This window comes from Gobio gobio, assembly GCF_949357685.1.
Source record: "Gobio gobio genome assembly, chromosome: 21".
NCBI lineage: Eukaryota > Metazoa > Chordata > Actinopteri > Cypriniformes > Gobionidae > Gobio > Gobio gobio.
This window is the reverse complement of record NC_137117.1, coordinates 21,206,085-21,233,343: the sequence shown is the minus strand read 5'-3', so window position 1 is coordinate 21,233,343 and position 27,259 is coordinate 21,206,085. Positions and strand designations below refer to the sequence as shown.

At 39.3% G+C, this 27,259-nt stretch overlaps 1 protein-coding gene across 1 annotated transcript in view; it reads right to left on the bottom strand.

Annotated features, from left to right (window-relative positions):
- casz1 (castor zinc finger 1) overlaps positions 1–8,435 on the bottom strand; it is an 86,617-nt gene extending 78,182 nt beyond the window's left edge. Inside the window, exon 1 of the mRNA XM_079803153.1 lies at positions 8,335–8,435. Within this exon, the coding sequence (XP_079659279.1) occupies positions 8,335–8,377 (43 nt within the window). The 5' untranslated portion in view covers positions 8,378–8,435. The remainder of the gene's footprint in view (positions 1–8,334) is intronic.
- Positions 8,436–27,259: the final 18,824 nt, after the last annotated feature.

The following is a 27,259-nucleotide window of genomic DNA, read 5'->3' as shown; positions in this document are numbered from 1 at the left end:
TTTCTTAAAAGCACTGAGAAATAGGGCCAATGAAAAGGGGAAATGCATATTCTGAGTACTGTCTCATAACTGTGAGAAATTAGTCAATCCCAAGTTCCTGTTTGCTAACTGCTACATCTCATTTGTGAGCATAAAACAGGTTTTGGTTGATTTAGTGATTACACGGATGAGTCATAAAGCAACAATGGCAAAATGTTCCCACCTTAAACTCATTAATCCAGAAGGGAAGAGCCAGTCAGTCATCAAATATCTTCAAGACGTTCTAGAGAAAACCCTAAACACGCAAAATATCAGCAGACGTGCCACACCTCTCGGCCTCTGCCAACTTCACAAAAGTTTTGCAACAAAACAACATAATGCCACCTTTATGCATGGGACATTATTGAATTAGTACAGCAACACGTGCCGAGCGCATTCAAAGCTCTGACTGACACCGCAACAAGACGCGCAACGATAGAGCGGAATGCTTTGTATGGTAGGCAACGGCCAGTGGTCGCAGATCATTTTTCTTTTCGCTGCCATTTCTGTTTCTCGGAGAGGATCTGAATGGCGTTTGATGTGGCCCATTATGATGGTATGCTCAGGGCATGGGGGTGAGCGGGGAGGGGGTAGTGTGACATGGCAGGGCTGCATCCGTCAAAGGGATGCAGGGGCCAGACGTTTAGCTGCCCCTGACCGCGCACTCCAGGAGGGGCTGGTCTGATGGCCGCCCGCTCCAAGCACCTCGCTCCGCCGGGACAAAAGCCAGCGCCCAGTTGAAAGATGTGAATTGAGGGGCTTTTGTGCCTAGGGCCCGGGGCCATGTGGAGTGAGAAAACTGACCTTTGCTGGGAGTTAGATTGTGTTTGAACCCTCTCGCTGTCTCAGCCAGTGGGACGGCACAGAGCGAGTGGACGACTGAGAGGTGGAGGGCGTCACAAAAAAGAAAACAAAATAAAAAAGACAGAAAAGGAAGAATCATCACCACTGCCATCATCATCATCATCATCATCTCTAGCCTGAAAAAGAAGCTTTCCCACAGAGGTTTAAAATAGAGCTTTTTTCCCCCCCTCAAATCTCAATTGTGAAATTGACAGGAAATTGAATATGACAAATCTGGAGTCTAGTGCAGTGGCTTGAAAAGAAGGCCTGAGAAAGCATTTGCCCTTGTATTGTTCTAGCGAAGCCTGTGATGTTGGATATTATTCCCCCTCACGTCTATTTGGATAGCATTATATATTTATTTTTCTGGGGGTGAACGTACTGCATACCAAAATGGTATCTCCAAAAGAAGCGGTCAGAAGTTACTTATCATAAACTAATTGGCCGACTTGTGGCGGCGATCTTTATAATGAAAATATCTTTATTAAATTAGCCTATCGTCGTTTTGCAAACAAATGAAAATGTGCCCGGGAAAAAAAAGGTTAAACATGTTCCTGTGATCTAAGGAGCAAAAACAGGTGCACATCTATCTAGTGCTAGGCTGAAATGTCCAGTTCACTTAAAATACATTACTTAAAAGTAAAAACATTTGTCTTGACGCAGCTTTCATCCCCTGCCTCCCATCATTACATTTCAGTATCTCTCCCGGATGCAGACAGTCATAATGTAATCTTCCTAATTTCGGTCTCTCGCAATCTGGTTTTAAAAGGGAATGAGAGAAAGGGCCACATTTCTGAAGGCCCTGACCATAATCATTTTAGACAGATAGCTTCTCCCATCGCAGATGAGCAAATATTTGTAAACTAGCTATCTAATGGAAAATTATAGTGAAATTAGAGCGAAATTCACGACAGAGAAATCTGATTACCTCTAATTTTATTATGCCATCTTAGCCCACACAGCATATTTTTGTAGAGTTTTTTTCCATAAATACCTATGCCAGGGGTCCCAGTAATCAAATAAAATTGAAATTCATCTCCCCATTAAATTCAATTAGATGCAATTTCAAAAGCCTATCAAAGATTTTAATTACTAAATTATAAAAGTCTCTAAAGCCAAATTGGGGAAGAAAAAAGTACATCCCTGCATTGGAGGGGGCAGGAACGTAAATATAAATAAATAAATGCGACTTGAAATGAAACCAGCAGAGGAAATTGTCGATCCAAAAAAGATACCCGACGGAAAATAAAATTAACCGAGCAGAGGCCTTATTCAGCGGCTCTGTGTGGAAGAGTGACGTGCGGCCAGGACGAAGGACTCCTGGACCAGAGGAAATGAACTTAGCTGAGGTACGCTCTGCTTCTAAACGTCTGCCCTCCGAGTTATTACGCCATAATTGACTAATTGACACCTTAATTTCATTTATGGGCTCCTGCATTGAGGAGTCAACCTCTGGGTATGGAGGTGGTCCAGGAAGAGAACAGCGAGCCAGTATCCTGTGTGCAGGTGGATCCGAGCCCTGTTCTCCCCCCAGACGCCATGATCACGGGTACGATAATTAAATGGCAAAGAGAAACATATTGACTGAGCAAATGCTTGAGGAATACGCTAAAATCCTCTGTACCTGCTAACGATGACAGCTGTGGGGGTTCAGTCGTGCGTGCACAACCAATATCCTTGCAACTTGCCTCATTGGGCATCAATTTGTTTCCCTGCGATAATTCTTTTTTGCTGGAATACGTGATAAAGGCTGTTTTTCTAGGTGATGTGAAATGCACCGTTTAAATGATGTTTACCCACCGAAAGCTCACTATATCATAACACAAATTTATAAACAGTAAATTTGCGCCGAACTTACAGATGAATGGGTTTTAACACGCTGTGCCGTAATGTGAAGGGCTTACTCTTTTAAAGTGACATCAAACGCTGCTGCTACCTTTCCACAAAAGTGCTCACAATGGGACAGTAGAGGGGTCTCGGGTCACCTACTAGGCCCGTTTCCCAGCCACCCCCTACTCCACGCCAATGGGCGGCTAAAACAACAGCACAGCAGCCTGGGAAAACTACAAAGCTCTTTCTGAAAGGACACCTGCTGCCTTTATTCACTTAACGCTCTTTAACTGCTCCCTGTGTTTGTTTAAAAGCCATATCCTAAAAAGACAACCTTCAGGCACAGGATTGGGCGATGATGAATTAGATAAATATTGGCATTAATTGTTGCTAGACAAACATCTTGCCGTCTGAGAGAGAGAGAGAGAGAGAGAGAGAGAGAGAGAGAGAGAGAGAGAGAGAGAGAGAGAGAGAGAGAGAGAGAGAGAGAGAGAGAGCGTGGGTGTGGGGGAGTGCGGCTTCTGGAAGACTCTGCCCGATGCCGAGTTGGGATCCGATAGAAGAGGCTCGGTAAATATTACTAAACTGAAACTTTAATCTGCTTTTTTCCACACTCAAGCTTGGTGGGTATTAAAGCTAATCTTTTTTGTGTGTCATATGGTGTGAGATATGGATGGAGCTAATTTTTAGAGACAAATCTGATATTTGTCAACTGGTTGAAAAAAAACTGGGGATTTTCCACTAATCCTCCCACGGATGTAAAGGCGCGTTAACAGCAAAATGCAGATGGTGTGGAGCTCTCAGCACCCAGTCCAGACCTGAGTTAGTCCTGGAATCACTAACTGCAACCTGTGCTAATACCCTAAGCACCGCCCTCAGCTGGTTAGCAAAGCAGCTAGCGCGTTTCTACGCTGCACTTTTCTTGCTGTTTATTCTCTATTCTTCCCCTGTTGTTTGCCTGGCTACTTCCTCTGTAATTATTAAAAATTCAACACTGACCTAACTTTACAACTCTTTCTTTTTCTAATATGGAGACAAGGAAAAATTTTAATTTAAAATGTACCATAAATCTTTAAGGACGCCAACTACAAACCCACTGGGTAATTTTCTTGTTTACCTTTCCAAAGTAAGCTCTTTCCTTTCCTCTGCATACTTTACAGAAAAGAGAAAGTAATTTCAGAGGCAGACCAACATTTTTATGAAAGACTACAAAACAATAAATTGTTCTCAAGAAGACGAGGAACATATTAAGAACACATATGAGAAAAAAAATCTGACTAATCCCAAATTATTTCAAATATATGCTAAATTTATGATGTAAACAACACAGTTTAAGGACTTTTTCCCCAAATTGATCCCTCAAAACATTGCAAAATGTAAAAGAGGCAACAAAAAAAGAAAATCTAATCTTTAATCTAAAAATAAAAGAATAAATAATATAAATAAAATAAAATGTAGTTGTGTATATATATGTTTTTATGCAACTATATTATATAATCTATACTTATATATGGCAGATGCCATTACACTAAGTGCAAATAACATATTTTCTTAGCAATAGATGATATTTACACTAAGTGCAAATAGCTGTATATGCTATTTACTAAGTGAAATAGCATTCTAAGTGAAAATAGTGATATATTTACACCATGTAAAAGTAGCAGTTCTTTGCAATCTGTGTAAATAGTAATTACATGCAATTTATACTTTATTTTGACAGATACATACTATTTGCACCTCAGTATTGTTGTACTTTAACAGGATGCAATAATAACATAGAGTGTAAATTATTATATTTATTAAAATTATTAAATGGATGCTGCCTTAATGGGGTAATAAAAGCCCTCCCTACACCTACCCCTAACCCTACCCAATAAATACTTTTATTATTATTAAACTTTTCGTTAGGCACTTGATTTCCACTTTTAGAACATTTTCTTAATTTTTATTGAAAGCAAATGCCTTTCCGATGTGATATGTGATGGGAAAAGGGAGAATTTTCGGCAAAAGGCGGATTCGAACCCGGGTCGATTGCGTAAAAACATAGATCCTTAAGCCTTACGCTATACAGACTATGCCACTGAAGACGATGAAATATCCATGTTTTTTTATGTTGTTTGGCCCAACCAGGCAATGTTAAGCGGAGTTATTGCAAATAGCACTTTCCAACAAGGCATGATATTTGCACTTGGTGTAAATAGACACTCCGTGTATGTGTGTGTGTGTGTATATATATATATATATATATATATATATATATATATATATATATATATATATATATATAAAAAATAGGATGGATGGATGGATGGATGGATCGATCGATGGATCCAACGCTCATTCCAGAGATTTTTTAAAGAAATGAATACTTTTATTTAGCAATGATGCATTACATTACATAATTTTTTTTATACTGTTGTCTGAGGTCAACTTATTGCGTTCGTGTGGTTTTTACATTCAAAAACATTATAATGAATAAGTAATAGGCTATTTTCTGCCCTGGTTTCGAAGCTCTCCTTTAGACACGCTCAGTTTTGATGGGCGTGTCACACTGAATACTTGGACGTAAACGCCCACAGCTAGGATTGGATAAGATTTGCATATTTAATGAGCTTCTGCTCCCCTGTCAGTGACAGCGTATGGCAAAAGGCAACCGGAATGAATCACCCAGCCCACAGCTAGGGATCGCAAAATGCCTTTATCAAACAAACACAATGATTCATCTCTCATCCACCCGCGATTGATTGGAATTATATTTTTTATTAACGTTACTTGGCCCGCCCGATCGTTGAATATAACCGTGAACCGTACACACACGCGCGCGCGCGCCCTTCAAATATCGAGTCAAGAGAGTGAACTACGCACATCAAGACAATAATGAACCAAGAACACCACAAATAAAGTATTCTCCAGCCTGTGACAGCGTGCTAAGGTATGTGCTGTTAGACACGTACACATAATTCATAGATATCAAACGATCTGTAACAATGCAATACTATCACATATTAAAAAAAACATTTTTTACTCACATTAGTGTGTTGATTCATTCATTCATGTAATCTCATCCTGTCTGTAAATCCAGTCTCTTGTTTACAAATGACGTGGTTAAATGAACAAATGTGCAATGTCTTCCCCACGTGAGCTGGATATTCATTAAAAATAAAGTTCATCCATGCATTCATAATATTGGAATCCAAATGCTTAAAAATCCAAATCCGAAAAGCTTATGTGGTATGTTTACTGCTTAGCAATTCGATGCTGTTTAGCTCTATGCTGCTCTTAGCTGTCATGTTAGCGGCACGAGTCGGTGGGCGGGGCTACAGAATCAGGCGTTGTTCTTCTTCTGTTGAGGCGGTGCTTCACTACACTCTAACGTCATAGCCGGGCACATTCTGAGATCGATCGTTTGCTGGGCTTGATGTCAATAAAAGTTTATATCTTTGACTAACAAGGAAGTTTTCAGCTCTGAAACTTGCAGGATATTCTTATATTACCATGACCTTTTATATATCAAAAGCTCAAGGGAAAGTTGATTTCTCAATTCATCACCCCTTTAAACAAAAGTGTATGGACGGATGGATGGATAGATAGTCAATGGTATTGGTGTAATGGTATACAGTGTGGCTATGTATTTGTGCTTCAAACAGAAGAGGTTAAAGTGCAGTCCACTAAAAAGGTAGTTCAGTATCGACATCATTGAAGCACTAGAAAGAACAATCTACAAATAGAAGTGTTCAGGAGGAAATGAGCCTGTAAAACTTTATTTAGGGAACAGTGCCAACATGGCAGTTCACATAAAGAAAAGGCCTTTTAAGAAGTTAAACACTACCCTCCCTCAGATGAGAGGCCTCTTATGAGCAACTGTGTGACTGAGACAGAAAAAGAAGAACAAAGATGATCATCATCAGTCGGACAGACAGATCTGAGCTCAGCAAAGGTATAAGGCAGGAAGCCTGTCACTCCACCAGGTGGACTATACTACAGTGCTACTTTTCCCCACTTACACAATGTTAATTTTTTTAAGTCAACCAAAAACAAGCAATCCAAGCCTTTCACTTTGAGCACAAACACACAATCTCTAACCTCCAATATTTGAAAGAAGCTGTATGGACAGGCACCAATGTTCTGCTAAACGTATTCATCTTCTTTTGTACACTTTGTCAGCATGTTAGCGTTTTATTCAACAGTTTTATTTCATTGTATATTAGGTTAGCTTGTAATAGAATTACTTATTTGCTGCTTTAAAGAAACCCAACAAGTTGGATAAATCTAAATTTGAAAACAAAAGTGTGGTAGAGTTGATTTATGTAACACAAATGCTTGTTGAAAGTAGCAAGCACAGCTGACATCTATTGATCAGTCCTACTGTGAGCTAAGGAGCTGAAAAAGTTTATATTATAGGCACAGTGAAATTCAGCATTTTTTTAACCTTCAGAGATGCTTTGCATTTGTCTGTAAAATAAATAAATATATAAATGCCGACAAGAGGGGGGAAAAAAAATCACTAAAGCTCTTTTGGTGTAATTGGCTGAACAGCAAGGGCAGCAGAAAATTTACAGGCAGACGACAGTGTGAAGGGGACTCGGTCACTGCACGAAAGCAAGCCCTCAGCACTGGCTGCTCTGCTCTAGCCTGGACTTTAGCCACTGGCTTGACACTGACATCATACAACTGTGGCCCACCTACACTAGACGGAAATCACTACAGACTACCAACATGCAGCACTGAGTGGGTTTTAAAGGTACAGTTCACCCCCCCCCCCCCCCCCCAAAAAAAAATAAATAAAAAAAGTTACTGTCGTTCCATATTACTTTCTTTATCAGTGGAACAGACAAAAAGGGATTTTTTGGACAAAAAATTACATTCAGAATATACTGTATGTAATTATACATATAACTAAAAAATGCTTTTATTCAGCAATGATGCATTACATTAAACAAAAGTGACAGTAAAGACTTTTATAATGTTACAAAAGATTTCTATTTCAAATAAATATATATCCGTATTCTTGTTCACCAAATTATCCTGACATTTTTTATAAGGGTTTCAAAAAAATATTAAGCAGCACAACTGTTTTCAACATTGATAATAATAAGAAATGTTTCTTGAGCACCAAGTCAGCATATTAGAATGATTTCTGAAGGATCATGTGACACTGAAGACTGGAGTAATGATGCTGAAAATTCAGCTTCGCCATCACAGGAATAAATGACATTTTAAAATATATTCAAATAGAAAACAGTTATTTTAAATGTAATAATATTTCACAATATTACTGTTTCTATTGTTTTGTTTAGTTTTTTTAATTGCTTGGAAAAAAGCAATCAGCACTTTTTGTGAAAAAAACAAAAAAAAAAAAACATTTTTGTATAAAAACAAAAACTCAAACTGGTTTGGAACAACATGAGGGTAAGTAAATAATGACAGAATTTTCAGTTTGGCGCGAACTATCCCTAACATGGCAAGTAGTAATGTGAAGGCAAAAATCCTAAACAGAAACCAAGCTGCCAAAGCAAAAAAGCAAAAAAGCTGTCATGGGCGGCCCAAAATTGGCCTGACTTGTGACAGTGGAGCCTCTTTCAACACCAGCCTTCTTGAGAGGATAGAGAGGATAACACTCAAAACCTTGCGGCTTTATCTCACCCGCTGATTTTCCATAAAATGCCAGGCCAGGGAACCAGGCCATGTGACCACCATGTAGGTCAGGCAAACGGGGGTAGAGCGGTGGGTGGCGGTGGGGCTTGCAGAGGGAGGGAGTTTTCGATGGAACTGTTGAAAATAGCATGCAGTAAACAGATTAGATCAATAAGGATTGTTGCTATATCTGTCTTTGAATACTACCCAGAGAGAGAGAGGATAACAGAGAAAAAGAGAGATGGGGGGAGAGGAGGAAAAAAAGACAGGCCGAGAGATGAACAGACCGTTTTGTTTAAACAAAGTTATAAGGTCATAAAATGTTTGGGTGGAGCTAATCAAACAACCGTCTGCATGTGGAATACGCCTGAATTTACCAAGTGTGAGAAATGTGCATATACGTGTATACTCGCCTATGCTGTTAGTCTTGACCCGAGAGAACTTGAGACACAAGTGAAGAGTTTAAGCCTGCAATAGCTGACAGCTGGTTTGGGCAAAGCCAGGAAATATGACACTGTGTGTCAGTTGCTGAAAAAAATGTTGAAAATGGCAGCTCTCAGCTCAAACTGCAAATATGAGGATGGGTTAGGAATATACAACACTAGTACGTTTGACAACGCGGTTAAAATATTCGAAAACCGGAGCGGTGCCGACCGCTTTGCGCAATTTATCAGACGATAATTGATATTAATGTAGAAGGGGCCTGTCAGCCAGCACAGGCTGGAGTAATGAATAGGTTCCTCTAATGTACTCACTCCCAGACCCTTCAAAACTTCTCAATGTTTCATTTTTTTTTTTTTTTTTTTTTACCACAGCTTGTTCCTTTTTAAAAAACCAGCACAAATGTGAGAGTTTGTGTGCACTTTGACAGACCAACCCACAGGGAACACAATGAATAGTATGAGCAGTATGCTTTGGTTTGCTTGCTTACAGAAAAGGAAGCAGATCTATTGAATGAGCGATTGACACCCAGACTGGATTTTTCACTGTCAGAGTATAAAAATAACACTCATCGACTGGTTGACCTTGCTTGGTGAAATGGCAATATATTGAACATTTGTGTGAAACTACTGTGTGACGTTCATTAAACGGACATCAGCGACGGTGGACCCAGGAGTGAGATGAGTCACAGCGGGATGTTTTTGTCTTTTTAATTGACCTTGACCAATCGTTCACCCAAAACCTCCATTTTGTTTTGGAGTTTATGTTGCATGTAACTAACGCGAAATGGCCCCCGCGACCTAAAATTGATATATCGGCAACGCTGTTCATCATCTGAGCATTTTTTCTATAAATATGAGCATTCTGTGTGTTTGAACGTCAAACCCAAAGCAATCAAATCAAGACACTGTATCCCTGTTTGCAATAATTATTGATCATAAGTCTGCTCTAGTTAGTCATAAGGGTCCCTTTCAATTGATTTTTTTCTCTCCTGCCTGAAAAATATATATAATAGAGTTGGTATGAATTAAAGGCTGTTTTGCTTCAATTCATCTAAGCAACCAGACAATAATTTCATGTTACCAGGGAAACGTGATAACACAGACTCCTTGTTGCTAAACAATCAATTAGTTTTATGCTTTGTACCACTGTTTACTCTCCCATTAAAACCTGAAAAGTCAGTTTAGCTTTTTGCAGCGCTCCAGTTTTCGGGGTTTTGTTGAATAAATCCTGAAATACAAAAGAGAGTGAGAGAGAAGCCAGGTGGCTGCGAGTAGAGCTGTTCCACACACAGACGTGGCCTTTTGTTGGGATGCTGAAATTCAACAAACCATGCCCCATCACAAATAGAAGCTGTGTTTTTGTTGAAAGGATGTTTTTATGTCACTATTCTTCTAATGAGGGGGCACGACAAAGCATTGACTTTTATCCATTTTAATCAAAAGCATTAGCCTGGCATTATAGTAAACAGATACCGTTCCTGGTCATATGCGTTCGTTTGAAAAGTGTGACTTGTTTTGTTCAGGGATGTTTAAAGTCTTTTTTAGCTTTATCATACTGTAAATATAAAACTTTTCTGGGATCAAATATCAAAAAATGATGTATGCGGTTCGATTAAAGAGATCTGTAATCTGATTCTGTCATCACTTACTCACCCTCATGTCATTCAAAACCTGTATGATGTTTTATAACACAAAAGAGAAGTTTAGAAGAATGTTCATGCTGTTTTTTTTAACCATAAATATAATATGATTTCATAAGCAATTCAAGTCACTGGTGTCCAAGGGTTGTCAAGGTTAAAAATGACCATAATGTGAGGAACCATAATGTGAGGAAAACACAAACATTTAAGTCATCTCTTGATGATAATCCTCTAATGCTTCACTTATATCCAAATATATCATGTCATGGAACATTAGGTTTAAAGTCAATGATGCTGAACATCATTGGTTCTAATGTGTTTCACAACTGATCACAGTGTGCCAAAATTGAATATGTGTATATTCAAAATGAGAATTGAGAACTATGACAAAGGGGAAGATTTTCAGTGAATAAATTACATCTCAGTCTGTTTCTCACATAAAGCTATATGCCATCAGTGTGACATCACATAAAATGACACTGCACAAAGTATGAGCAGAACCTGATTTCACATGTACAAAAGAAAGTACGTGTTCCTAGATCAAGGAATTTGTTATCCTGAAAACAACATTCCAATCAACCAATCAGATTTGAGGGACAAGTTTATAGTTTATGTCAAGTTTAGGCTTACAATCAGGGTTAAGTGCTTCTACATCAGTGTTACTCACCTATCATTTCCCTCTGATTTTAGGGATAAGTTATGGGTAGGTTTAGGGGTATAGGGATATGGTTCAAAAATCAGAAAAAAAACAAGGGACCACTTTTTTGATACATTTATGGTGCATTTTTGTAATTTTTGGAGTTTGACAGGAGGTCACCATCCTCTTTTATTGTATGGAAAGCAGCATTTTGAACAGTGTGAACAGGAAAAAAAATTGAAAAAAATGAAATGAGTATATGATGACATAATTTTAATTTTCGACTGAAAAATCTTTCAAATATCTCTTGGGGTGTGACGCTGTTGCGACGATGTACGTGTTTGAGTGCCTTGTTGATGGTTCATGGTTCCCTCTAAATGCTGACAGGCAAATGTAAAGAGGGTAAAGGGATTAAACGATGTGGCCCAGCAATTGCAACGTAAACAGAGGGCTAATCTTGCCTTTAAAGCCAGTATCTCCTGACCCCTAAGGCTTCAAACTAGCACTAAGAGAAAAACACTACAGGGGTCTTTTCAGGTGAGCGGGTGGCCGGGCCGTACACCCACACCAACACAAACACAAATTATCATATCAATAGAAATCCACTGTCTCTTTTTCAACACAGGAAGCTCCTTTTTTTCAGGTTCTGAAATCAGGTTCTGCTCATACTTTGTGCAATGTCATTTTATGTGATGTCATACTGATGGCATATAGCTTTATGTGAGAAACAGACTAAGATGTAATTTATTCACTGAAAATCTTCATATATATATACAGTATTGGAAACACAGCCGATTTTGCAGGTTTGCAAAGCATGTAGAAGTCTGTAATTTTTTATCATAGGTACACTTCAACTGTGAGTGACAGAATCTAAAACAAAAATTCAGAAAATCACATTGTATGCTTTTTAAGTAATTAGTTTGCATTTTAATGCATGACATAAGTATTTGATACATCAGAAAAGCAGAACTTAATATTTGGTACAGAAACCTTTTTTTGCAATCACAGAGATCCTACACTTCCTGTAGTTCTTGACCAGGTTTGCACACACTGCAGCAGGGATTTTAGCCCACTCCTCCATACAGACCTTCTACAGATCCTTCAGGTTTCGGGGCTGTCGCTGGGCAATACAGACTTCAAACTCCCTCCAAGGATTTTCTATTGGGTTCAGGTCTGGAGACTGGCTAGGCCACTACAGGACCTTGAGATGCTTCTTACGGAGCCACGCCTTAGTTGCCCTGGCTGTGTGTTTCGGGTCGTTGTTATGCTGGAAGACCAGCCTCGACCCATCTTCAATGCTCTTACTGAGGGAAGGAGGTTGTTGGCCAAGATCTCGCGATACATGGCCCCATCCATCCTCCCCTCAATATGGTGCAGTCGTCCTGTCCCCTTGCAGAAAAGCATCCCCAAAAAATGATGTTTCCACCTCCACACCCTTAAAAATAAAGGTGCCAGGAAGAACCAAAAAAAGGTTTTCACAGTGATGCCATAGAAGAACCATTTTTGGTTCCCTGAAGAACCATTTTTTTCTAACCATTTTATAGTCTAAAGAACCTTTCCGTGCTAAAAAAAGAACCTTATGTGAAATGAAAAGGTTCTTTGGATATTAAAGGTTCTTCATAGAACCATATACCCCACCAAAGAACCATTTAAGAACCTTTATTTTTAAGAGTGCATGCTTCATGGTTGGGATGGTGTTCTTGGGGTTGTACTCATCCTTCTTCTTCCTCCAAACACGGCGAGTGGAGTTTAGACCAAAAAGCTCTATTTTTGTCTCATCAGACCACATGACCTTCTCCCATTCCTCCTCTGGATCATCCAGATGGTCATTGGCAAACTTCAGACGGGCCTGGACATGTGCTGGCGTGAGCAGGGGGACCTTGCGTGCGCTGCAGGATTTTAATACATGACGGCATAGTGTGTTACTGATGGTTTTCTTTGAGACTGTGGTCCCAGCTCTCTTCAGGTCATTGACCAGGTCCTGCCATGTAGTTCTGGGCTGATCCCTCACCTTTCTAATGATCATTGATGCCCCACCAGGTGAGATCTTGCATGGTGCCCCAGACCGAGGGAGATTGACGTCATCTTAAACTTCTTCAATTTTCTAATAATTGTGCCAACAGTTGTTGCCTTCTCACCAAGCTGCTTGCCTTTTGTCCTGTAGCCCATCCCAGCCTTGTGCAGATACGCAGATACACAGCTTACAAAGCTTACACAGCTCTCTGGTCTTGGCCATTGTGGAGAGGTTGAAGTCTGTTTAATTGAGTGTGTGGACAGGTGTCTTTTATACAGGTAACGAGTTCAAACAGGTGCAGTTAATACAGGTAATGAGTGGAGAACAGGAGGGCTTCTTAAAGAAAAACTAACAGGTCTGTGAGAGCCGGAATTCTTACTGGTTGGTAGGTGATCAAATACTTATGTCATGCAATAAAATGCAAATTAATTATTTAAAAATCATACAATGTGATTTTCTGGATTTTTGCATTTTTTTTTACATTCCGTCTCTCACAGTTGAAGTGTACCTATAATAAAAATGACAGACCTCTGAATGCTTTGTAAGTAGGAAAACTTGTATCAAATATCAAATACTTGTTCTCCCCACTGTATATACACATATATATTGGTGCATTATTGTAATGAGGAGCTTCTACATATATATCTACAATCTATATATCTACTTTTTTTTAAAGCGGCAATGCACATTGATCAACATTCAAATGATAAGGCTGTATATGCATATTATATATATATATATATATATATATATATATATATATATATATATATATATATATATATATATATATATATATATATATATATATATATATATATATATATATATATATATATATATATATATATATATATATATATATATATATATATATATATATATAAACCTTTATTAATAAAAAAGCCATCTCCATTATGGTTACAGCAGAAAATAAAATAGTTTACAGCCTGGTACAAAAAGTAGTTTTAGTCTATATAGCTAATTTTGCCCTTCATGACAACTGTGAGGGGGGTGAATATTTTTATAACTCATTCGTTTAAATTATATTAAGCCTTAAAGTTCTGCATAATTAAGGGTGTAGCCAGTTGAGTGATAGGCGTGTTTTCAGCAACCAGGCACCTCATCTCCACCCACGTCCCGCCTCTTTGCCCATTTTCAGTTATCAGGGAGTGATGCGCTGCCAATATGGCGACAGCCGGCTTTAGGTTTCAAAACTGCTCTTCAGAAACCTATGGGTGACATCACGGACACTACGTCCATATTTACGGTCTATGGTTCAAGCGCGAAAGAGAACTCATTATGGCACGGGCGAGAGGTACAGTTACACCAGTGGAATTTTATTTAAATAATGTTAAATAAAATGTCCTCCTTATATGTGCTGACATATATCATTATCATCAAGATAAGAGGGATCTTAAGGAAAAATGGTTTTGTTGAGCCGAGCAGGCTTGAGTTTTAAAGACGGCAAGGTTCAAAGTGTCAACTGTCGGGCATGTAAAAAGACATAACCCTTCAGACGAGCGTCAAAGTTTCTCAAAGCCTGCCAGTCCAGGGTATCCGTTTGATTGAAAATAATATGCCGTTCCATCTTTCAAAGATGTACTTTTCCTAAAGCATCGTTGATTGCCCTGTGTCCATTACTAGGAGAGATTATGATAATATTCCACATTGTGCTCTGTGTGATGCAGGGGAAATTCAATACTCAAAAGGTTAATGCAATCAATTAGGATGACAAAGGGGTAAAGTAAAACCCTCCTGCTCGCTGAGAAAGGAGCAGGGACAGAGAAGGAGGAAAAGGTATTGAAAGCTTGAATAGATCTGCCAGGAGAGAAGAGGCACTCCAAATATGTGAGAAAGAGGTGAAAACGAGTGTTGTGTATTCTATATGAGTTCTTCAAAGTGCCCGCTGTCCTTGTGTCACACAAATGCAGACACACACAAGACAGATAAAGATTAAAGAGGAGCTCTCGCTAATACTCAATAGCTACATCCTTTTCCTTTAAAAGCAGAACAAAAACACTTTTAAATCAAAGCCCATGACAAAAAGAAGTTGGTTTGGTTATAAATGATTTAAAAAAAAAAGATATACTGGTAAAAAATGAGAGGTGAAAGTATTGCATGCGTGCACTCGACTTCACAGATCCACTAGAAATCACCTCGAGACCTGTTGGTTTAAAGTAATTACAAAAATGGCTATATATTCCACTTCCTTAAGCTTTCTCTGGCTTTCCACTTTCATGTTTTGGGTTTAATATTTCAATTTCATCTGCACAGAGCAGTCACAGCTTGAATATTAACAATAATAAAACTGTGCTGAAATTAAAAAGACAATCCCTTCTCTTCAAGAGGGAGACAATGGCCTTTATTATTTAGATAGATGCTACACCGCTGCACAACACAAAGGATTCCCATCTTTGCAGATAAATGGATAAAGTTAGATAGCAATATTGAGCTGTACAACTATTGTGATAATCCATATTACCTTTTCAGTCCTCAGCACAGTCTATCAGGGAGAGACGGTGATAATTACATCTTAGCAACCGTCTGTTCTGATAAAAAAGGCACAGAGTGGCACTGTAACGTCGCTCTATTGAGAGACGCTGCAATGCCTAATTTTCCACCCAGCGCAGAGAAATTACATAAAGGGAGACGGCTGTAATCCACCACATCCGGGAAGAAGCAAACTTAAACCACACCTGTTTACGCCAGGCCCAAATGCAACAGATGAATTTCAGCAACAATGATGCTCCCTGTCACTATCTGTTTGCATTTGTTACGCTTTTCTGCAATACCCTGATTGACATAAGGATTTGTGAAGAGGCAAATTTCCAGGAATTTTTCCCAAGGAGATCCTTCTGTTACAAAATCTAGCAAGCTGCACAGGCAACATTATTTGACATCGCAAGCGCGCTCTCGGCATGAAGGCTATTTCAAAAGATAGTGAACTAAAGTGATAGTTTACCCCAAAATGAAAATTGTGTCATTCTGTCTCATCTACCAATTCAAAATATCTACTGTTTTGATCCATAGAAGACAGAAAGTCATAGGTTTGGAAGAACATGAAGGTGAGTAAATGATGACAGAATTTTCATATTTGGGTGGAGTATTGCTTTATGCATGGCTCATAATATATAACTCATATTCACCAAAATCTAAAGCAGCACTGCATGTACCATTTGCAGAGACCCAGAATGCATTGTGAAAAGTTAAAAATATATATATATTCAATATAATAATAAAAAAATTAATTCATGATTATTTTGATTATTTTCTTTATAATTTGTTAACTTTATAATGGCGATTGAATAAAGAAAATGTACGAGTGAATAATTATTTTATAGTTATTCAATAATTAATTACAATGAATAAATAAATTAAATGTATACATTTATGCATAACATTTATATTTATTCTTAGTATGTTTTTTGTTGGCTTGATTCAGGAAAGAATAAAAAACTTTGGATCAGTTAGATTCCGTCTTATATTTCAATTAAAGCCATGTATTAAAGCAAGTTACCAGCCTAATGATAAGTTACTTGCGATATTTAACCAACAAATTCTATTTTGCAATTGGCATGTGTTAACTTTGGACTGAGCTATCTACGTAGCATGAGAGGTAACCAAGGCCTTCCGTTGACATGCTAAGAAATTTCTCTTTTTATAAGCGCAACTGCTGTAATTTGACCTACATCACATTTCCCTGTCGCACCATTTTGGGGGCCAGTGGACGTACCACTGAGACAAAAAACCCAATAGGCTTTGAAGTTTCAGGGCTTATGAAAGGCAAGAGACCACAGTCTCAAAAGATGTGGCGGCCCGGAGGCCCCGGTTCAAAAGAAAAACAATTACTTTGAGCGCGAGGGGAACGCGATGCTCCTGTCTTGGCTTCCTGCGGCCTAAGTGGCGGCCGGGTGTTGGGGGGGTCGAGGGGGCGATTTGAGGAGTTGGCGGATTTGATGGATGGGCTAGAGGGAAAGTCTATTCACATGGAGATGTTACATCATAAATATTTACACAGGGCTGCCGTTTCCATGTAGCCTCTTCTTGTTTTGACACACTGGAAAAAAAAATTCAAAGGACAAAAAAATCGAGGGGAAAATCAGAAAAAGTAAATAGTGGGCGGCATACAAAAGAGATGATCGCTTTTTTGTTATCACAGTTTGGACTGATATGCCAAAGGGAAAAAAGTAAGGCTGACAATTTAACTTGCTAACTCAGCAGAAACATGCTCTCTATAAAAGACATAAAAGAGGGTTTAATATATCAATGTCTGTAATTACTTAAATAAGAGAGAATAGTCTCCGCAATCTGTCTTTGCACTGCATTTGACCCAAGTGATCTCTGAAAACAGCCCAGTTAGGCGGTCTTGCGAGAGGGAGCCTGCTTTTTGTTGTCTTAAAACAGCTCATCCAATTCTTCACAGCAAGTGCAATTAAAAGCCTTCCAACTCCCTGCAGAAGGCCTGAACCAACAAAAACAAATTTGGCAGTTTAATTTTCTTCCCACTGTTTGAGAGGGAATCCATTCTGGGAGGCTCCTGCGCTGCACCCGCCTGGTCTCTGGGAGCTTTTCGGGAAGGGAAAAGGCATGCAAGGCCCCATGTTGGAGCCAGTTTGGCTGATTAGCCGAATTAAATATATCAAAACCCAATTAAGCTAACTATACTCCAGCCATTCAGTTTGCAATGAGGAGAGAATTGGGTCATGATGCTGGGGCTGCCTGGCTTGGCACACTGTCCTAGGTCTGAATGCGAAGAGGGACTCCTAAAGCATCTGGCTTATTAGGCAGAGACGCAGAAAAACATCACTTTAACTTGATAGCAGGCCTGGGTGTGAAGGTACATACCACGCAATGATAGTAATGCGTCAAACGATAGAGATTTTCTTTTACTGTTCAAATCTATGGCGGAAAATGCTACAGGAGTTTCCAGTATAGACAGCTTTGCTTTGTTGATTATAATGAGCGTGATTTTGTGTTGACGCGACATGCTAACTGGTTAACTAGTATAACTAGTACAGGTATATCGCTTCAAACGTACATCGCTCTTCTAATCATTTTTGTAATGTATTGCTGTTTAAAGTGTTTTACCAGTGTTACATAATATGAACCCGTTTTTGAACTGAAGCCAGAATTACTAAATGAATGAATTTACTACATTTCTGAAATATTTTAATAACAAAATATAAATTGTTAAATAATGAAAACTGCGACATACAACTTTACTGTGACACTTACCGCCCACCCCTACCTGACAGCAAAGTCAAACACTGTTATCTAAGGAGAAAAATGAGATTTAAAAAGGCTCTAAAGAACAAAGATGTTCGAAATGGAGAACATCTCATCCACATATAGCCTGACACAAAGAGCATGATCTGTGTTGTTCTCTCTCCATTCCCTGCCCAGCCATGCATGACTGCCGGTGGCTGCCGAGACATTGTTTAGACATAGTTTGCCCGTGATTGATGCTGCAAGTGTGTATTTCGCCCTGCGCTGAAAGACACTGGCAGGACAAAGGGGTGTTGGTTTCTCTGAGCCGCGTATCATGGTCAGGCCAGAACCCCCTGGACATGAGGATGACCCCGAGACTGACACAAGACAACGCACAACATCACTCCTCTCCGCTGAGATTGCTGCTGACTCAGGAGCCACGGGCAAAGCCATGGAAAACATTGTCATTCATCCAGGGAAGCAAATCCTTATGCTCTTAACTTTGTCCGTAAACTTCCATGAGCTGTATTAATCATGCACGGCATCTTATGCTTATTGAGATGGCAGCTGTCAAGCAGTAAATATGATGATAATGGAAAACCGCATGCTAAGCTGCATGCCCATTTAACAAACGCTGCAAAGTTGGAGTAAGTTAGATAAATTACAGCACTGTCTTGAAACCTAAATAAGGAAAATAAACATTTTTCCATCATTTAATCACTTAATGTATGAATTTCTTTATTCTGTGACATACAAAAGGAGACGTGCAGAATAATGTACTGGCTGTGGATGTGAATGGGGAGCTTTCAAGTTTCCAAATATATATCCAAATTATATATATATATATAATTTTTTGTATGCACTAAATGGATCAAAGGTGACAGTAAAGACATTTGGATATTAGACATAACTTCAAATAAATGTTGCTCTTTTGAACTTTCTATTTGATCAAAGAATCCAGGAAAATGTGTGTCACCGGTTCCACAAGAATATTATGCTGTTTTTAACATTTATAATAATAAGACCAAATCAGCATATTAGAATGATTTCTGACTTGAGTAATGGCTGCTGAAAATTCAGCTTTGACGTCACAGAAATAAATGACCTTTTAAATATATATAACAATACAAAACACTTATTTTAGCGTATAGTTTTATAGTCATCAAATATTTTTTTGCCATTTTGGAGCCTGACAGCCCAAGATCGCTTTCACTTTATTTATACAGAAAAGAACATCATTTTTCAGCATTTCTCTTTTTATGTTACACAGAATGCACAAAATGTTTTAATTTTGGGGTAAAATATCCCTATTAAAAATGTAAAAAACAGTTCTTATAAATCTTAGAATAAAAAAAAAATATGTCAATAATCTGTGAGTTTTTTTTTTTTTTTGGGGGGTGGGGGGTGTTAACACGATTAAACATGAACCATCATGCATGCTTCTCTTACCTCTCCCTCTCCCTCTCTCTCTCTCTCTCTCTCTCTCTCTCTCTCTCTCTCTCTCTCTCTCTCTCACTCTGACGGAAAAAGTCACTCCACTCACAGGCTTACTTCATCTGCAAGACAGAGAGAAAAAAACACTTTAGAGTAAATAGAATCCAAACATCTATTTATCAGGCATTACATAAAACACTCCATTAATACCCCTATATCCACACTGAGCGTATATTGGCTGAGTTGTCTAAATGTGAAGATATGTTGTTCCCCTTAGCATTCTGGGTGCAGAAACTCAGTGCTGACTGAACAAAAGGCTCTCAAACGGCCCCCGTCGTTACTGTGACCCACTGCGTACACACAGAATGCTACTGTATGGTGTCGCAGTTGGTGGGGACTGACAGGTGACAGAATCCCACCAGAAACCCCCCTTATATACTCATCTGAGCCCAGGAGAGCAGGTGTGCCATCAGTTAGCCAGTTTTTCGCAAATATTCTAACGCGGCTTGCCGATGATAATTTACTTAGAATCAGTAATCCTAAAATCTGATTGAGGGAGGATTTTATTAGCCACTATGACCTTGGCCGGCGTGCATTAACCAAGGCCAGCACAACACTCATATTACAGTGGGCAGTAAAGCCAAGCCAACTGTGACCACTTTCTTCTGATTCCTCTGTAAGCAAACATCCATGATGAGATGTCTGGTGATATATGTGGTTTGAACAGCAGAGCCTAACTGAGCGTGGATGAGAGAGAGAGATAAGTATTGTTTAACGCTATGAGATGAGCACACAGCAGAGTAATTCTTAGTTATTCCAACTTCAGACACTAAAGGGATACAGTTCAAATCCAACACATTTCAATGTTTGTTTAAAAGTGGGATGTGTCATTTTTGTTCCACTAGTTGACACCAATTGGAACAGTTATATTGGCTTTAATTAAATAATTAATTAAAAACAGGTTTCCAAACACTTTCCCCGTCTACCATTGGTCAGACATACCGTTAGCTCTGCCTCAAACTCACGTGATTCGTTGAACCAGTGTTGTCATGTCGGCTAGTTGGGATGCTCAAACAAACAAAGCAATGTTTTATAGCTTGTGTATGCTTTCTTGTTGTTGTTGCAGAAATCAACCTATTTGTAGTTGTGTCTGCATATTATAATAAGGTGAAAAAATGTAAACACTGTTAACAAGCCTAATCTGTTAATCTGACTTTTGTTTTGATACAGTCAAATTAAGCCTTTTTTTTGTTTTTAGTCCACCTGTTTTTGTCCATCTATATGCTAGTGTATTCCTAAAAATGTACAAAATTAACTTTTACCAAATATACACATTTAAAATTCCTTTCTCTTCCGGGAAAACAGACCCAAAATATTGATGACTCATCCTGCACTACACAGATTTATGTCCAATCAGATGCTTTTTAATAAGAAAACTCCGCCCCCTAATACCAGCTGCAAGACTGTAACCAACTAAGTAGCAATTCGTGGTTTATTGTTGTAACTAAAGCCTATTGGAATGACATTGATAAGGCCCGCCCAAATTTCCTGTTTCAAAATGGACATTTAATGCACAATCAAGCAATGTCATGGGGTCTTTAAGCCCAGCCAACAGTTCAGCTATCATGTGAAGAAAAAGTTAATACACACACACACACACACACACACATAGAAAAACAAACACCTAAATGAGAGACTGCAAAGTTTTCTAACCTTGAGAGCACAAGCAGCCGAAAAAGTAATAATAATTCTAACCTGATCTTCCTACTTATTTTATATCTCCCCTCAGCAACCTAACTTCTACTCGGCAACAGTGCAGTTATTAATTCATGAGGCACTAATTAGTTCTTTGTTTAATTTTGTGTTAAACAGACTGACCGGAATGATAACGACTCGCGCTGTAGCGCTCTGGTCCCACGCCGCCCCTGTTTGCTACAACAAGGGAGCATCGTGCGACTAGCATGATGAACCCAATTCCCTTCTAAGTTGCACTTCATTAAGTCAAAATGTGACAAGGAGCTTAGAGGAGGAACTGGCAGATCTGATCGCACATAACAATGCAGGCCCCGTAAGTTTGGGATGAGGGAGAGCCGTGCATTCCAGCATCCATGTTGCTAATTTTCTATTTTTAACCCGTAGGGGCTGCCTTTCATTTTCCTTTAATTGTTTTTGTTGGGAGCTGCAGTGTCCTCTCTTTAAATTGCCGCTCCTATCAACTCCCCAGATCAAACCCCTGTGCAACATCTCCGGCACAGAGTAAACAACAGGCTTGCCCTTTTGCATGAAGTGGCGCGGGCGGAATGTGCCGGTAAATAGGTGACTTTAATAACATGTTTGGCGCGGAGCACACGCCAGCTCACGTCATACGTACGCCAATGACAGGGTGTACGTTGTAAAAGACTGAACAGAAAATGTTGCATTTTATGCCTTTGGATACTGAGAAATTTGCTGAGAAGGAAACAGAACAAAAGCCAGCCAGAAAAAGAGAGGAATGTGACTGTTTTCCAACCTCCCCATATTTCACATTCTTCACCAATGTGATGAGAACACAAACATAATAGAAAGGCTAATCAAGTGCATGTTTGAGATTTATGATGATCCGTTGATAACGTTTGCCAAGTTTTTTTCCTTCTCGACATGAGAAAGTGTGGTATTCCACATTCTTGCAAATATAAGAGACACACCTATACCCATTTGGGTGTAGTTATGTAATGTGTGATATAATACATGTTTAATCTTATCATTCTGTCCAATTCTGTGTCTTACATCAATCTGGGTAAATTCTATAGATTAAACCATTCCCATATTTAAAACAACAAAAACAGAACATTTTCTCACATTTCATGAAAATTTAATGTGAGAAAATGTTCTGTTTTTGTTGTTTTAAATATGGGAATGGTTTCTGGTTCTGTTCGCTGTAGCCTACTGCCTACAGAGACTTCTTAGGGACCATCTTAATTATCATGGAACCTCATAAGAAACTAATTTGGAATGGCCAACACTGCTAGCGAATCAACAAGGAGCAAGAGAGACTGAACTTGAGTTTGACGTTAGCATGTTGTTAAGCTAATGGCATTATGCTCTAAGCATAAGAATACAACACTCACAAGTATTGGGTACAATATAAAAATGTTAACTTGACTAAACTATTTTTATAGAATCTTATATATCAAAATTACTCTAACCTCGTCTGAATCTGTTACAAAACCTAGTGACTAGCCTGGTTGCCTATTGCCTGCATGGGTAGCTGCCTTTTAAGGGAGTATCTTAATTGTCATGGACCCTAATAAGTGACTAATTTGGTACAGCCAAAACCGCCACACACTGCACAAACAACTCTTCATAAGGGAGACTCAAATCGAGTTTGATGTTAGCATGTTGCTAAGCTAACAGCGTGAAACTCGTGGCATAAAAATACTTAACACAAATATTTGATACAATCTCCCCTTATCTGCCTCGGTTTCAAAATCTATGCAGCTCTACAAACCACACAAACAGTGCTCCACATGGGAGAGTAAACTTGTTTTGACGTTAATATGTTGCTTATATTAGAATAACAATACATAACATACAAATATTGGATAAAACAATAAATTTCAAAATAATCCATTGTAATTATACTGAAATTTTGTTTGACTAAAGTTCATTTTGTTCCACATTTCTCTCACCTCGTCCGCAATTTTGAATTTATTCTTCCACTGATCTTATCACAGTGCTTTCTGGGATTGCCTTCTCTGCAAATGATCTGCTGCCTTAGAATTTGGCTAAAACAAGGCAGCTTAATTAAGTTACCTACCCTTTGCAACCCCTCACAATGTCGCCTCCGTAGACAGCTCGCTAGGTTTTTGAACAGAGCATAGATGAGATATTTACCCTCTCAAGGGTCTCCCCATTGGTTAAAGATACGATAAAAAAACAGACTTGTAATTACACTGTATAATAGGCAAGATTGGCATTTTCGAAATCATTTTCATGTGGATGGAAATGACATTGCTCTGACTATTCTGTATTCACTGGTGCAGATAAATAAACAAGGCATGAAGAAAGAGAGAGAGAGCGAGCGAGGGAGAGAGAGGGGAAAAAAACATGAAGAAAGAACGCAGAGTACAATGGCAAGCAGGTCAGTAATTAGAAAGTCTGTTTGCACAGTAATAATTTTAATATATTCATCAGGAAACAGGGCATGCTTCGCATGATAAAACGCCATCAAGGAAGATATCCCAGCACCCCCTTAACCTTTACTGAAGACTGACAGCAGATTGCAGAGAATCTCAAAGACAAACTAGCTCGACACATACGACTGGGCTTCGTTCGGCAGGGAAATTACGCGGCGGACAGTTGACATGAAAACATGACATTTAGATGCTACCTTTCGCTCAGTGTCACAGTTAACTGCCACGAGTTAGTCTTATTAGTTAAGTAACTCAATCAAGAGAGCGGTGTACTTTTTAACAAACCCGCACAGGAGGCGCGACACCTGTTAAACCAACAGAAAATGATGAGCGCCGCACTTCTCTCAGCACTAGAAACACAAAAACGGTCATGTACATGGCACGAAGCAGTAACCTTGTTCGTTATTGTGCCTGATGATGATGCTATGGAAATTGCAAATTGTTTAAAGTAGCCCTGACCTTATTAAGTCATTTCACAAACAGAAAAGCTTTGAAAGGTGAACGCAGTCTTGCCATAAGATCAAATCAGGTGTGAAAAATACTTCTAAGCACAAACCGGGAGAGCAAGTTCCGTTAATGTGCTTCTCACACCTTAAAGAAAGCATTGATTAAAGAATTTTTCCTTTATAGAACTTGATTTTCTCAAAAGCCCCAGAGCCTGTGTGCATGACAAAACTCTTACATGACAGCTTCCTATCCTGAAAACGGAGTTAGCTGCTCCCAGCGAATCCACAGAGGACCTGTAGGTTTAATAATTAAAAACAGGAACATACACATTCAAAGTAGCATACAAAACAGCTTGAGATAACAATCCTCTGTCCTCTTAGTTAGGATTTACGGCCGATCCATTGTTTCCATTTCCTGGCTGTGTTTGTAACTTATAAAATTAGAAACTCGGTAACCCTTTCTGGTGGACGCAGGCTCGGCCCAAATAAAAGCTAATCGCTAATTACATGATTCAGATGACATACTTTGGGAGCCATTAAAGCGAGCAGCCTTTCCTCCCTGGCTCAGACCTTTTCATTCTTTACGTACTCCCCTCTGAGTCTCTATTCAACGGCTGTGGCACAATGAAAAATCGAACATTTACTTAATAGCGCTGCTTATGCGGATCTGACAGAGGCGAGAAGGCCCCCCTTTTTGCTGTCACTCCTCGGTGCTATTCTCCGATGCCTGCTGGAGAGGAGGACACTGGGCCGAGGGGCAGCTACCTCTGCACCCCACCCTGCCCTCCTGCCCTAATTTTTGTCGTCCATCTCTTTGAAATCTGGCGCTCACGTGGGAGGAAAGAATGGTGAGCGATGTGCAACAAGTGCCGGCACCATGGAAACCACTATTTTCCCCACAAAATATTCCTTTCTGACCCTTTTGAGGAGCTGTCACTGCGCAAAGCGAGCATCACACGACCCCGGGCCCGGCCGTGACAAAGCCTATTTTCTGCCTCGTACTTGATTGATTAAAGAACTTTTTAGCAAAACCATGTAACGAGACAAAAAAAGTGACACATGGAAGAAAGGGCCGGGGGTGAGCTTCTATCACACTGTTTCCCCGGTAATATGAAAAAAGAGAAGGGGGTCGGGAGTGGGAGTCGAGGTCAGTGAGAGCATGAAAACCGACCACAATTGCGATTAAGACGATCAGGAGAAAAGGCAAAGACGTTTGGGAAGTGGGTTCATCTCGTAGCTGACATGAAATCATAACTGACCCTGTTCATTTTCTAAATACACGCTCCTGGTCTTTATTCTTTGCCCTAAGTATATAAATATGGGAGCCTGGTTATAAGATAAATAAATAAAAATACTTTTTTTTAGCAGATGCATAGTTCATGAAGTTCATACATATACCAGCAGGGGTGGACGAACTCAAATCCCTCGCCCTCCAACCACATGCAATTCATTCCCAATAGATAAAATATCCGGTTTCACTAGGAAATACGTACGTGGGAAAATAGGTTACGAACTGCATTTCATGTTGACTTTAATACGCTTTTTAATCTCACAGAGAGCAATTTGTTATACCTACGCCTTGAGAGTTCATACATTACCCCGTTACTGAACTTTTTTCATTTCCATCGAGAACCTCCCTGGCACATTTGATTAGCCATGTTACCATAACTACCCACCTTCACTCTGATTCATGATCTCTGTTTCAACGCTATCAACGCCAGTGCATAATCTCCACTAATTCCCAGTCTTGGTTAGAGAAATGCTTTTTGCATTAACTTTCATCTACACATCTGTATAACCTGCTTGTGTGCGTCAAATAAAGCGAGCGATCAATATGCTACATGGAGCACATTTCATGTATCTTGTTGGGCTAAGTGACAGGCCATTTAATATGAAGTGAGGCGGATCCAGCAGCCCAGGTCTGCGTCTGAGTCGGACCGCAACATTTATTCATCTCCAGAAACAAGTCAATAGAACCAGTTCATCAGCACCCAGTGGCTTTCATCTGCTCACACATTTATTTTGTGGATCATTACGATATGAAAAACAACAAAGGTGGGGGAAAAAATGAAAATGTTTACCTTGAAAACATCTTGGATTGTAAATGGTCTTTATTAGCTGGTATGGAACAGATATGCACATGTAATGCTTCATCCTGGCTGCTTTTATTCGGATGAAAAAGGGGATATTTACCAAGCGTGTGGGAGGGGGTATGCTTTGGCATCATGAGTCTTGGCAGGAGAAAATTAGTATTCCAGATCTGGCCAATCTGGGTTTAAAAAAGAGCCTTAGCAAATCCCAACGGTGGAGGTGTCAGGCGTAAAATGACAAAAATCTGCTCCTTGACAGGGAGTCATTTATATTTTAGCTCCGTTCCATTATCTTAACGAATCCATCATCAGCCAATGCAATATTAACAGCAGAAAATCAACTCATTAGATCCAGGGGGATTTAATCAAGATTGCAATCATGTATGCGGTTCCTGGAGAGTTTGATTTTTTTTTTTTCTTTTTGGTCCTTTCCACATAATTGCCGCATCTCAGATCTTAATAAATTATTCTCTGTCTCAGACTGATGCCATTTTTTCACTCCCTCTCACGCCAGGCTCACTCTGGCTCTGACTATAATATTTACAATAAACATTATTATGTCATGGGCACACTGTTTAAATGGCCTTTAGCTAACTCTGAGAGGTAATTGGCTTTTCCATTTCTCTCTCGTTTTCTTCTTAATTGCCAGATGATATTGCTAACTGTCTCCCAAGGAAAGAGGATAAACGTTTTGGTGGGGCTGTGCTCTTTTGCCTTTGAAAGTCTTCTGCTTAAGATAGTGAGCAACTCTTTGAATTGTTAATAAATACGAACATCCGAATGTCAGGCCACGGTTTAAAACACCAGCACCAGGACAGCATTGTTCAGTGGTTTAAAGGTGGACTGA